General features: G+C 57.1%; 1 protein-coding gene across 1 annotated transcript in view; it reads left to right on the forward strand.

Annotated features, from left to right (window-relative positions):
• The window catches only part of FBN3 (fibrillin 3), a 54633-nt gene that overhangs the window by 8664 nt on the left and 32642 nt on the right, over window positions 1-13327 (forward strand). The window contains exons 11-31 of the mRNA XM_072947799.1: window positions 284-436; window positions 540-725; window positions 1119-1262; window positions 1331-1450; window positions 1579-1704; window positions 3713-3835; window positions 3955-4230; window positions 4515-4568; window positions 5485-5610; window positions 5699-5824; window positions 6949-7068; window positions 7190-7327; window positions 7434-7484; window positions 7734-7859; window positions 9367-9591; window positions 9682-9807; window positions 10163-10291; window positions 11406-11531; window positions 12435-12560; window positions 12699-12821; window positions 13001-13126. Of these exons, the coding sequence (XP_072803900.1) occupies window positions 284-436; window positions 540-725; window positions 1119-1262; window positions 1331-1450; window positions 1579-1704; window positions 3713-3835; window positions 3955-4230; window positions 4515-4568; window positions 5485-5610; window positions 5699-5824; window positions 6949-7068; window positions 7190-7327; window positions 7434-7484; window positions 7734-7859; window positions 9367-9591; window positions 9682-9807; window positions 10163-10291; window positions 11406-11531; window positions 12435-12560; window positions 12699-12821; window positions 13001-13126 (2850 nt within the window). The remainder of the gene's footprint in view (window positions 1-283; window positions 437-539; window positions 726-1118; window positions 1263-1330; window positions 1451-1578; window positions 1705-3712; window positions 3836-3954; window positions 4231-4514; window positions 4569-5484; window positions 5611-5698; window positions 5825-6948; window positions 7069-7189; window positions 7328-7433; window positions 7485-7733; window positions 7860-9366; window positions 9592-9681; window positions 9808-10162; window positions 10292-11405; window positions 11532-12434; window positions 12561-12698; window positions 12822-13000; window positions 13127-13327) is intronic.

Genomic DNA, 13327 nt, shown 5'->3' on the forward strand with positions numbered 1-13327 from the left:
CTTTAGGTGTCAGGGCACTTTTGCGTGGAATGAGCCCAAATCCACCTCCCTGGGGTAATTTGGAAATCTTGATAATGAGAGTGTTGCTCAGTGAGGATCCGCCACTTACCAAACATGGTGGGCTCAGCAACACTCTTCCGAGGTGAGATGGATGCTCTGAACATCTCTGGACCATAGATGGGGAAACCGAGGCACAGCAGCAAGGGGATCTGTCCTGCAGATGGTGCTGGTGGAGCTGGGATTCGAAGTCTGATGACTGATCCTCCCTACCCCCCTGTTGCAGACCACCGTGCTGGCACCTGCTTCTCGGCGCTGATTGTGGGCCGCTGTGCCAGAGACCTCGCGGGCCACTACACTCACAGGCAGTGCTGCTGTGACAAGGGCAGGTGCTGGGCAGCTGGCCTGGCCCCTGAGCTGTGTCCCCTGCGGGGCTCCGGTGAGTGGCGCAGGGGCTGCCTCCCGCCTTCCTTGGCCCCTGGAGCAGGCTGGGGCCCTGGGGCACGACCAAGGGCCTGGCCTCCAACCTCTCTTCCTTACAGATGAGTTCCAGCGACTGTGTGCCCTGGGGCTCCCGCTGCTGCCCCCCTACCCTGCCCCCTTCCCCGGCATCCCTGGCTTCGGATCAAGCGGTGGCGTGGGTCCTGGCCTGGGGCCGGCATGGCACAGCCCTCAAGGCTCCAATGGGCGTGGGGTTCCCAGCCTGGGCTTCGGTGATACCAACATTGGTGAGGACTTGGGCAGAAGGATCCAAGACCTGTGGGAGGGGTTCCAGGCCTCAGAGGGAGGATTGGGGCTGGGAGTAGGGGTGAGGGTACCGACAGCGGTCTCGGGGTGGAGGTGGATTGGGGATCTGGGCCTCAAAGTCCACATTTGAGCTCTGGGTGAGGGTCTAGGGCTGGGGTAGGGGTCTTGCCCCACGGTGAAGATCTGGGGGTTCTCAGCCAGTTTGGGGGTCTGAATCTAGGGCAGAAATCTGGGCTGAAGTGAGAGAGCCTGGCCATAGCAGGTGGGGTTCCAGCCTCTGAGTGGGACACTGAGTCTGAACACAAAGGCGAGGTCCAGACATACGGCCAGGGGGCCAACCCGTGCTCAGATGCCCCTCTTGGTCCCACCCGCAGGCACCGCCACCCTGAACCAGACCATCGACATCTGCCGACACTTCACCAACCTGTGTCTCAATGGCCGCTGCCTGCCCACCGCTTCCAGCTACCGCTGCGAGTGTAACGTGGGCTACACGCAGGACGTCCGCGGGGAGTGCATCGGTGAGCGGTGGCCGGGGTGGGGCGGGGCGCAGCATGCCGGGCTGGGGCTCAGGGTCCTCTGCCTGCAGATGTGGACGAATGTGCCAGCAGCCCCTGCCGCCATGGAGACTGCGTCAACACCCCTGGCTCCTACCACTGTCGGTGCCATGAGGGCTTCCAGGCGACGGTCACTAAGCAAGCGTGCCTGGGTATGGCCTTTCCATTGGAGCGTGGGGGTGACAGGGGGCCTGGCTGATGGATCCTGTGGCTGCGGCCTGAATTAGAGTCTGGAGGCGGGGTGGGGACGCCTGCTGACTGCCCGCCTGCCTCCCCCCAGACGTGGATGAGTGTGTGGTCAGCAGTGGCCTCTGCCACCATGGCCGCTGTGTCAACACGGAAGGCAGCTTCCAGTGTGTCTGCAATGCCGGCTTCGAGCTCAGCCCTGACGGCAAGAACTGTGTGGGTGAGTTGAGGGTGGGTAAGTGGGGAGGGGGCTTCTGGGCCCCAGTAGCTGCCTTTTAGAGCCACCTTGCACCATTACTCCTGCTCCATCACCCACCTCCATCCTTACGATGGGTCCTCTGCTCACCTTTCTGAGTCCAGCCAGCCAGTCTGAGCTCCTTCTTGTGGTCTGTGCATCCCCACCCACTACATTCTCTCCTTCTGGGACTCACTCTGTGAGTCCCAGGAAGGCACCTCTGAGACAAGACTGTGCTATCAGCTGTCTGCCCCTGACGTGTGGCCCCTCACCTGTCCCCAAGAGGGTCTGACCTCCGACAAGAGTTGGGATCAGGACCGTGGAGAGCGCTCTGGTCGGTCGCAGGTTCCCTGTGGCGTATAGGGGTGCCGTCCAAGCTCCCACAGCTTGTGGGGACCCCTGGGGGTCCCCCTTTATTCTCTTCTTCCACCCTGTCTGAGGAGACCTGCCTTCAAGTCTTCCTACATCAGAAAGGATTTTTTTTCCTTTCCATATTCATTTATCATTCATTCATTTTAAAAAACCTATTTAGCATCTTTGATACATAATTCACAGAGCAGAAAAGTAGCCAGGGATGTACAAGCATCCCTGCAATCTAAGTTTAGACCCTCTTTCCACCTGCTCTCCGTTAGTTGTCTTTCCAGAATCTTCTTTCTCTCCCCCCAGCGCTCGTCACTGGCCAATCCACTTTGTCTCCATGGATTTGCCTGGTCAGGGCATTTTGTGTAAATGGAATCACACACTTTCATAACTGGCTTCTTTTGCTGAGCATCATGTTTTCAAGGTCCATCCGTGTTGTAGGTTATCAGAACTTCATTCCTTTTCATTGTCAGATGACTCCCCATTATATGAGGAGACCGTGTTTTGTTTATACCTCATCAGTTGAAGGATGTTTGGGTTGTTTCCAGTTTTTGCTATTACAGATAATGCTGCTATGAACATTCAGGTGCAGATTTTGATGTGGACCTTTCACTCATTTATTCTTCTCTCTTCCTCCCTCCCTCCCTCTCTCTCTTCCTTCCTTTCTTTTGCAATCTTTTATTGTTCAGGACTTATACTGTGGTTAACAACTCATTTTTGCACCTACCGCCTTTCTTTAAATTAGACTCTTCTTATTAACTGATTTTTTTGCCTGTTTATTTTAAAATTCAGGCGAGAGTCACACAAGAGAAATGTTATCATTTAACAGTGGAAAAATTCAGTGGCATTTAGTAATTCCCAGTGCTGTGCAACCACATTTATTCAATTTTTTAAATAGCATATAGCATTTTTAACTGAACAATTTGGTGACATCTGATATGTTTCCAGTGTTGTGCAACCATCTCATTTTGCCAATTCTTTTTTGCATTTAAAAAAATTGTGGCACAACAGATATAGCGGAAAATTTACCAGTTTAACCCTTTTTAAGGGAACACTTTGGTGGCATTTAGGACACTCATAATGTGCAACCACTACCTCATTTATTCCATTTTTTTGCATTTTTTATTACGGCTATATGTATACATATTTATATATATAACATATTAAACATTTTTACCATTTTAAAAAAGTTTTTTGGGGGGATATTTGGTTTATTTATTTATTTTTGGAGGAGGTACTGGGGATTGAACTCAGGACCTCATGCATGCTAAGCATGTGTTCACCACTTGTGCTATACCCTCCCTCGACCTTTTTAACCATTTTAAAAGGAACAATTTGGTGGCATTAAGTGCAGTGCTATGCAGCCAGCATCTCACCGATTCAGCTTTGTAAAACTACGAGGCACCTACATGTGCCAGCGTGGAAGCAGCAGGTGTGAAGAAGCAATGCTCCTCTTGCCCTGGGGAGTTCACCGTCCATCAGGCTAATATCCAAGCAGACAGTCACTGACAGCCACACCGGGAAGGGTCCCTGGAGAACTGAGAGGGCGGGGCTGGTCTACCTGGTCGGACTGACCCAGTGAGGGGTGGGTTCTGGGACCCTGCTGGAACCCAGTCTCTCTTGGTGTCCCCAGACCACAATGAGTGTGCCACCACCACCATGTGTGCCAATGGCGTGTGCCTGAACGAGGACGGCAGCTTCACCTGCCTCTGCAAACCCGGCTTCCTGCTGGCGCCCAGCGGCCGCCACTGTGTGGGTGAGGCTGGTGGCTGGACCACCAGGGAGCAGTGAAGATAGGGAGGAAGGGGAGAGGGGAGGCCGGCAGGACGGGTGGCAGGGGGCTGGGACCTGGCCCAGTGTCCCACACCTCCGCAGACATCGACGAGTGCCAGACGCCGGGCATCTGCATGAACGGCCACTGTACCAACACGGAGGGCTCCTTCCGCTGCCGCTGCCTCGGGGGGCTGGCGGTGGGCGCCGATGGCCGCATGTGCGTGGACACCCACGTGCGCAGCACTTGCTACGGGGCCCTCGACAAGGGCTCCTGCGTCCGCCCCTTCCCTGGTGCCGTCACCAAATCTGAGTGCTGCTGTGCGAGCCCGGACCACGGGTTTGGCGAGCCCTGCCAGCTGTGTCCTGCCAAGGACTCAGGTGAGCGTCGGCTGCCCAGCCCCCACCCGCATTCCGTGGCCCTGCTCTGCTTAGTCCTCGCTTTTAGTTTATCAGCCTGGGGACAGGAGGGGAGGAGAGTCTTGGCTCTCGAAGGGTGGATAGGGGAGTGTCCTTCCCCAAGAAGAGACTGAAGTGAAGTGGCTCTTTCTGTCGGGAGAGGCATCTTAGTCCCAGATCCTGGCTCGGCACCAAGGGGCCATGCCCTTGGGCCTGGCTTGGGCTCAGCAATGGCCAGTGACCCCTCGCCGCTCTTGCCCCCTCAGCCGAGTTCCAGGCCCTGTGCAGCAGCGGTCTCGGCATCACCACGGATGGCAGAGGTGAGCAGGGCGGTGGGTGCCGGGGCAGAGGGGCGGGGCCGTGGTTGGACACTACATCAGTTCGCTGGGGCTGCAGTAATGATACCACAGGCGCAGGGCTTCAACGACAGGCATTTGCTCTTCTCCAGCTCTGAGGCTGAAGTCCAAGGTCGAGGTGTGAACAGGGCTGGCTCCCCCTGAGGCTGGGAGAGTCTGTCCTGTGTCTCCCACAGCTCCTGGTGGTTCGCTCTCCATTTGGCTCAGAGAAGCATCACCCTGACCTCTGCCTTCATCCTGGCCTGGGGTTCTCCCTTTGTGTGTCTGTGCCCAAATTTCCCCCTTTCATAAGGATACAGTCATATTGGAATAGTTTGCGGGTCCACCCTAATGACCTCATTTTAACTGGATCATCACTGTAAAGCCTCTATCTCCAAATAAGGTCACATGATATCCTGAGGGTTAGGACTCGAAGCTATGACACCATTCCTTCCTGAAACAGTCTTTCTGCCTGATCACGAAATGAAAGGACTTAGGATACACTCAAATTTCTCATCAACTGCTGGGCCATCAGAGAGAACAGATGTCTGCCCCCCACTTCCCCCAGTTAAAGGGACAGGTTCTGGAACCAGATGCCTGGGGTTCAATCCTGGCCCTGCTATTTACTGATTGAACAAGTTGGGCAAGTTACTGCCTCTGTGCCTCCTTGTCTGTAAAGTGGAGATAATAACAAGACCCATTTCAGGAGTGTTGTCAGGATCAAATGAGTTATGCTTGGCACGTTACAAAGCATCCTATAATGTGAGTGATTATGATGGCGCTTTTTAAAAATTATGTTGCTTCTGTATCAATGTCTGTTCCCGGGAGGGTGGGGGGAATCCTGGCTTCTGGAGCCCCCAGGGAGCCAGGGCAGCTTGCTGACACCCTCCTCCGGCTGCAGATATCAACGAGTGTGCCCTCAACCCCGATGTCTGTGCCAACGGCATTTGCGAGAACCTGCGGGGCAGCTACCGCTGCATCTGCAACCTCGGCTACGAGGCAAGCACGGGCGGCAAGGATTGCGCAGGTGAGTGTGCCCGGCGGCGGGACGGGCAGGCAGGTGGGCTGCCCCCGCATCACACCCTTCACCACACTCTCCCACCCCTGCCCTGTAGACGTGGATGAGTGTGCCCTCAACAGCCTCCTGTGTGACAATGGGTGGTGCCGAAACAGCCCCGGCAGCTACAGCTGCTCCTGCCCCCAGGGGTTTAGCTTCCAGCAAGACACGGAGACCTGTGAAGGTACGGGCCCCAGGGGCACGTCGGTACACACAGACACACTCAGGCACATGCATGCTGCACGGTATACGTGTATAGCCACATGCGCTCAAAGATAAGTTCACACTCAAAGACATATATATTTAGTCTCACAGTTATACACACTTGGTACACACTCATTCTCACCCTTTATGCGCATACTCACAGCCAAAGTTAACACCTCCAAGGCACACCCTTATGCGTGTGTTAAGACACTCATACATTCACACACGTGTGCATATGATCAATCACTAGGTTACACACAGGTACTCAAAACACACATACACACCCATATTCATGCTCACAGACGCTCTCCTCCACACTCTCTCACGTGCACACTCTCAAAGACATGTATGTCCCCACGTTCCTTCACTCACCCTTTCACACACTTGGGCTCACAGCCACACGCACTTCTGTGTGCAGTCACACCCACCCACACATACACACGTGCATTCACACACTTTGCACACTCATGCTCACACACGCCTTCCTTGCTCACACAGGTGCTCACCACTGACCTGCATATACACACACGTGTTCAAGCATGCATGCCCACCATTGCCCACACACACTTTGTGGCAGTGCCCATCACACAGACCCCTCAACACTCACAGACACGTGCAGGTGCGCGCGCACACACACACACACACACACACACAAGCCCCACCCCTCCCCTGGCCCTTTCTGTCTTTTTTTCTGGCTGACCCCCCCGCCCCCGAAGCCTGGGTTCCCTCTGGGTTTTCCTCCTGCCTCTCAGTCTTGTCCTCTCTTGTGCTTCCCGTTCCCCACCGTTCCTGTCCCTCTGCACCTTCATCCCTGCGTGCCCCGAGGCCCCTGCGACCCAGTGTGCTTGCAGCATGGTGTACAACACGATTTCATGCCAACACACGTGCGTGGGAGCCTGCGGAGCCTGCGCAGTCAGCTCCCTTGCCCTCCGCCCACATGCCCGTGCCTAGTTTGTTCAAATATGCGCATGCGTGGATGTCCGTGTACCCGCGTGCGCCCCCTGCCGCTGGACTTCAGCTGTCGTGCCAAGGGGGCCCCTGGTCAGGTGGGGCTCCCTGACCTGCAGCTCAGGACCCGGTGTTGGGGGGATGCTGTCCCCGCAGATGTCGACGAGTGCCTGTCCCACCCGTGTGTGAATGGCGTGTGCCTCAACCTGGCCGGCTCCTACGCCTGCGAGTGCGCCCCCGGCAGCCGCCTGGGACCCTCCGGCACCGTGTGCCTAGGTGAGAGGCCTCAGGTGCTCCGGAGCAGCGGGGACCCCGACGCCCGGGGCAAGGCTGGGCCTCTGCGGGTTGGCGTGCAAGTGTGAGCTCGCCAGGTGAGACTGTCGGCCCCTCCCCACAGACAGCACCAAAGGCACCTGCTGGCTGAAAGTCCAGGATGGCCGCTGCGAGGCGAACCTGCATGGAGCCACCCTGCGGTCCGAGTGCTGCGCCACTCTTGGGGCTGCCTGGGGGAGCCCTTGCGAACGCTGTGACACGGGTAATGCCCTGGGTGGGCTCCAGGAGCTCCTCGGCCGTTGAGAGAACTGGGGGTGGGACAGGGTCCCTGGATCTAGGTGGAGAGTGACTCTTCTCCCCACCCGTAGACCCAGCCTGTGCCCATGGCTTCGCTCGCACAATGGGGCTCACCTGCGAAGGTAATCCATTCCACCATCCACTGCCCAGAGCCGCCCACTGGCCGGCACTGGTCATAGGGAATCCCTGGGCTCCTCCCTGAAGTCTTTTGAGATCAAGACAGATTCTCCCTCCTTAGTACCCAGGGCTTCCCTACGATTCCCCAGCCCCCTCCCACCTGCCCAAGGACCACATGGGTGTCCTGGGTCCCCTCGGGGGACCAGCTTCTGGGAGCCTCCAGCCCCTGCCTCTCCTTGCTTGCCACTGCCCAGATGTAAACGAGTGTGAGGTCTTTCCTGGGGTCTGTTCCAATGGGCGCTGCCTCAACACCGCTGGCTCCTTCCGCTGTGAGTGTCCCCAGGGCCTGACGCTGGACACCACCGGCCGGCTGTGCGTGGGTGAGTGCCGATGGGGTTCTGGTACGTGGCCGCCTGCCCTTCCTCCATTGCTTCCACTCCCAGTGACTGGAGACCACTCCTAGGGACAAGAGGGATCTAGAAGATCCTCCAGGACCCTCTGCCCACTGTCCACCTCCCACCGACCTGTCTCCAAAGACATTTACTTCAGGGGGATTCATCTTCCTTTAACTGTCCCCATAATGAAGCTCATTGCAAATGGTAAACTCCTGTGGAATAGTACCAGCAACCTTTGTTTATTCCTTCTCAGTACCAAGTAAGGTCTACATAGGGTGGATGTGAGCACGAGGCGCCTCTAGCATGAGTGCTGAGGTGCAAGCCTTCAGCTGAGCCAGTGAACCTCCTTCAGGGCTCAAACCCTCACCCTGAATGCTCTCTCTCAGACTCAAAGCCTCTGAGAAAATTTCCCCTTCAATGAGGGCTTCTTGACTTTGCCCCTATCAACATCTTGAACAGGACGTTTCTTGGCCAAAAGCATCCGTCAGCCAGCAGATGGGACTCTGTGTTCCATTAGTTTTTCCTCCCATAGTTCCATCAACCCACTGGTAGCCTCCTTGGTGGCACCTTGGAGCCTGGTTAACCATAAGGCAGATGGGCTCTGCTGACCTGTCTCAACTTTGATTTCCTTCTAAACTGAGCTTCAGCTGTTCAGCAGGTCTTCTCACTGACCCAGAGGTGTGAGCAAGGATAGGAAGTAATCAAGTGAGGAGGGAAAAATCATTGTGTCAAGGGGCACCCTGCATATCTTTATTTTTTTCTAAAGGTTCTGTAGCAAGGATTCACCCTCAGATTGACCTTCTTAAATGTATGTTCTTTTGTTAAGAGAGAGAAGTTTTCCTAGACCAGAGACCAGCTGCCTGCTTCCACAAAGGGCTGGAGAGTAAATGTTTTCGGCTTTTTGGGTCCTCACAGTCTCTGTTGCAGCTACTCCACTCTGCTGTGCAGTGTAAGAGCAGCCACAGACAATGCAGAAACAGGTGGATGTGGCTGTGTGTCAATAAAACTTTATTTACAAAAACAAGCAGCCAGCCCCAGCCCTAAACCCTTGTGTCTGGTGTGGAGGCTGCCAGATCGTTCCGAGGGAGTTCTACAGATAAAGCATACAGACTCTGGAGCCAGATGGCCTGATTTGAACTCAGCTCTACCTCTTACTGTGTGACCTCAGGCCAGCTATCTAACCCTTCCCTGCCTCAGTTTTCTTGCCTCTGAAATGGGCACCATAACGGTATTTTTGTCTTGGTGTTATTTCAAAGATTAAATGGATTGATGAGCTTAGAAACAGTGTCTAGCACATAGCAAGTACCCAGCAGTGCAAGTTATTAAAATGTAATTCTTGGATGACATCGTGACTAAAACGTAACTGTTGGGTGACACTGAATCTTGGTGTGGAAGTCGCTCCCCTTTCCCGCTGGGGAAAGTCGTCCCGTTGGGGAAGCGGGCAGAGATACAGCGTGGCGGGGGCGGGGCTTGTGACTGCCCCTCTTTGCAGACATGCGCCTGGAGCTGTGTTTCCTGCGCTGGGACGAGGACGAGTGCGGGGCTGCCCTGCCCGGCAAGTACCGGATGGACGTCTGCTGCTGCTCCGTGGGGGCCGCGTGGGGGGCCTCGTGCGAGGCGTGCCCGGAGCCAGAGTCACCCGCGTTCACCAGCCTGTGTCCCCGGGGGCTGGGCTTCGCCAGCCGAGACTTCCTGTCGGGTCGGCCCTTCTATAAAGGTGCGTTTGGTCACGTGGAGCCTGGAGGGTGGGAAGAGGGCGCCCAGGGACGTTGGGGTGGTTTGATGCTTTTGTGGTCTGGCCCCGCAGATGTAAATGAGTGCAAAGCGTTCCCGGGCCTCTGTGCGCACGGCACCTGCCGCAATACTGTGGGAAGCTTCCGTTGCTCCTGTGCTGGGGGCTTCGCCTTGGATGCTCAGGAAAGGAACTGCACAGGTACGTGTGTGCCTCTGCCTCCTGGGGGGAAGGGGAGGTGCCTGCAGGGGTGGGAGCCACAAACTAGAGGCACCTAAAGAACAAGAACTGAACTTGTCCTGCCCACCCACCTGCCTGCCTGCTGTGTGACCCAGAGCAGACTGCTGCACTCTCTGGGCCTCAGGGACCTTGGCTGTAAAAGGAGGGGCTGGCAAAGGTGATCTCCAGGGGCCTTCAGGCTGGGAGGAACTTCCCTGCCCTCGTCTAGGGGCAGTCACGGCACCTCTGTTTCCCTGGTGGTTTGGCGGCTTAGGGCTCCCTAGCAGCCCTGTGTATGCAGATGTGGAGGCCCAGCCCGCACCCACTCTCTCCGCAGACATTGACGAGTGCCGCATCTCCCCGGACCTCTGCGGCCACGGCACCTGCGTCAACACCCCGGGCAGCTTCGAGTGCGAGTGTTTCCATGGCTACGAAAGTGGCTTCATGCTGATGAAGAACTGTGTGGGTAGGCGGCCGCCCCTGGGCAGGATGATGCCGGGGGTCTGGGGGTGAGGCCAGGGGGTGGGGAGGTTGCTGTGATGGATGCAGGAGGAGGGGGCAGGAGTGGGGAGAAGCCATGATCCAGCTGGGACATGGCAAGTGGGGGCACTGTGAAGCGTTGTCCCAAGGCAGCCGGACATTGGGTCTGGTGTTCAGATCAGAAGCCCAGGGACCAAGATTTGGTCAGGTTCTCCCAGAGCAATATAGGGTGTAGCGTGAGAAAAGGCGAGGGCCTAGAAGGAAGGAGCCTCTCCCCCTTCCTTCAATTTGTTATTCATTCCATGAATATTTTGTGTACATCCACTCAGGAGATCCACAGAGAGTTTGGCAACAGGGGGCCATTTTCTCCGAGCTCATGACCTGATAGGAAGACAGATGTTAATAGGATAAATCCCCAGAGAAATGCAAAATAAATAGCCACAGTCAGGAGCACCTGAAAGGGCTACATGGTGTGGTGGGAGCATGGACCCGGGGATGTGTCCCATTCTGTGGGGCTGAGAGAATGGAAGTAATTGGGGTAAAGAGGGGCTGGAGAGCAGCTTAGAGCAAGAATAGTGTGTGCAAAGGTCCTGGGGGTGGAGCTGACTGGTGGAAGGAGCTGCTGTGTGGAGGGCCAGGGCAGGAGCAACAGCATGTGCAAAGGCCCGGGGGTGGTCCTGAGGGGTGGGAGGACGCTTGAGGCTGGAGTGGGAGGAGGATGGTAAGGTGGGTGGTTAGGTCCTCAGCTCCCTTCCTGTGCTGATACCTGGCCAGGCCTTGCCTTCCTGCTGTGTCCTCTAGGGGCTTCTCAGGGCCTCCTTCAGTTACTCCAGGACCATCAGCCTTGTGTCCCTGATTCTTCTGAGAATTCCAGCTTCCCTCCCAGTGTGACTGATCCCTGCTCCTCCCAGCTCAAACTCTGTGCCCCTGGGTCATCCAGGCCCCAAGTCTCCAGGCCCTTTTGGCTTCAGCCAGGGTGATGGGGTGGGGGACAGTGTGGGGGGTGCTGCAGGGAGGAGCTTCCACAAGCCACATCTCACCTTTTGAAGGGAAGGAGGATCAGCAGCCTCACAATCTCCTGTCTCTCTCCACATGCCCAGACGTGGACGAGTGTGCCCAGGACCCGCGGCTGTGCTGGGGCGGCACCTGTAGCAACACAGACGGGAGCTACGAGTGCCTGTGCCCCACTGGACATGCGCTGGCGGCCAAGGGCACTGCCTGCGAGGGTGAGTCTGGGTTGTATGAGGGAGCTCGGGGGAGTGTGTGTTTGTGCATCTCCCTGAGCACACACCTGCATGTACGCACACGTCTGTGTCAGTATCTATGTGGGTGAGCGGTTGCATGCACGTGAGGTCATGGAAAGCGTATTTGCATGTGTGGGGTGTGACTGCGGGGGTGTGAGATGGAGGGAGTGTGGATCTGCAGGTGTGCATCTGAATGAGTCCGTACTAGAGTGAGCATGTGAGTGGGTGTTTGCGTGTGAGTCTGAGTTTGTAAGTGTGTGTCTACACAAGGATGAGCGTTCTCATGGGAGGGGTGTGAGTGTTTATGCATCTACATGAGCTTGTGAGAGAGTGTGTGTCTGGGTGTGGAAGTGTGGTTGCACACGGGTGAGTGTGCTTGTGGGAGTGGGTGTGTGTGTTTGCTGAGGGGGAGTGGGCCTGCATGTGGGCGCACGCAAGGGTTGTGTGTGTCTCCGTAGGTGGAGAAGAGTGAGTGTATATCCAGGTGTGCATTTGCACGAGGACAAATGTGTTTGCTTATGAGTGGGTGTGAGTATGTGAGTATGAGTGTGCATCTGGTTGTGAAGGTGTGTGTTTACTGAGGGTGATTGTGCATGGGAGTGAGGGTGTTTGTGTGTGAGTCCATGTGAACGTGCACGTGGGTGTGTGGAGGGTGAGTGTGTATTCAAGGGTGTGATTTTGGTGAGTCTGAGCTCATGGGTGTGCATGTGTATCTGGGTGTGGGTGTGTGTTTGTACAAGGGCAAGGTGTATTTGGGAGTGTGTGGACTTGCACCTGTGGGGACGGGTTGATGCCAGTAGTGTGAGCACCTCAGTGTGTGCAAGCACCCTGGTGCCTCGGGGTCCCCAACCTGCTGTCCCCACCAGCTGTGTGCTCCCCCCGCAGACATCGACGAGTGCTCCCTGAGTGACGGCCTGTGTCCCCATGGCCAGTGTGTCAACGTCATTGGTGCCTTCCAGTGCTCCTGCCACGCCGGCTTCCGGAGCGCACCTGATGGCCAGGGCTGCGTGGGTGAGACCACACCCACCCCGGCCCCAGCCCCAGCCCCAGCCGCGGCCCCCACCGCAACAGCAGCGCCCCCCCAGCCCCTCCCTGCACTGCCCTCCAGTCAGCCCCATGCTTGACCCTCTCCCTGCGCCACCCCTGCAGACGTAGACGAATGCCGTGCTGGCAGCGGTGGGTGCGCCGGGCACTGCGTTAACACTGAGGGCAGCTACCGGTGCGTCTGTGGACACGGCTACTCGCTGATGCCCGACGGGAGGGCGTGTGCAGGTGGGTGGGCGCCACCCCCTCCCTCCCCGGGGTGTCCTGGGGGAAGGGGTGACGCACCTGGCTCGGCCTGGTGGAAGCCAGCCAGACTTGGGACAGGCTGCTAACCCTGAGGTGGGGTCCCTGGGACTCCCCTTCCATCCCCACCCGCCTGCAGCCCACCCCCCTTCCTGCTCCCCCAGATGTGGACGAGTGTGAGGAGAGCCCGGACATCTGTGATGGGGGCCAGTGCACCAACGTGCCCGGGGGTCACCGCTGCCTGTGCCATGACGGCTTCGCCGCCACGCCAGACGCGAGGACGTGCCTGGGTGAGGAGCTGGGACTCCTCCAGGTGGGGGAGGCGGCATCAGAACTCAGCCACCAGCCTTCCACTCGGAGGCTCAGGGGCAAGACAGGCGCCATGTCCCATCTTGTCGCTCGCAGGCAGGGGAGATGAGGCTTTGCACCTGGTGGGCTGCTCCTGGCCACCAGTGCCCCGAGCCTGTGCACCAAGGCCCGTGGCATCTCAT

This window comes from Vicugna pacos, chromosome 22 (assembly GCF_048564905.1).
Source record: "Vicugna pacos chromosome 22, VicPac4, whole genome shotgun sequence".
Taxonomy (NCBI): domain Eukaryota; kingdom Metazoa; phylum Chordata; class Mammalia; order Artiodactyla; family Camelidae; genus Vicugna; species Vicugna pacos.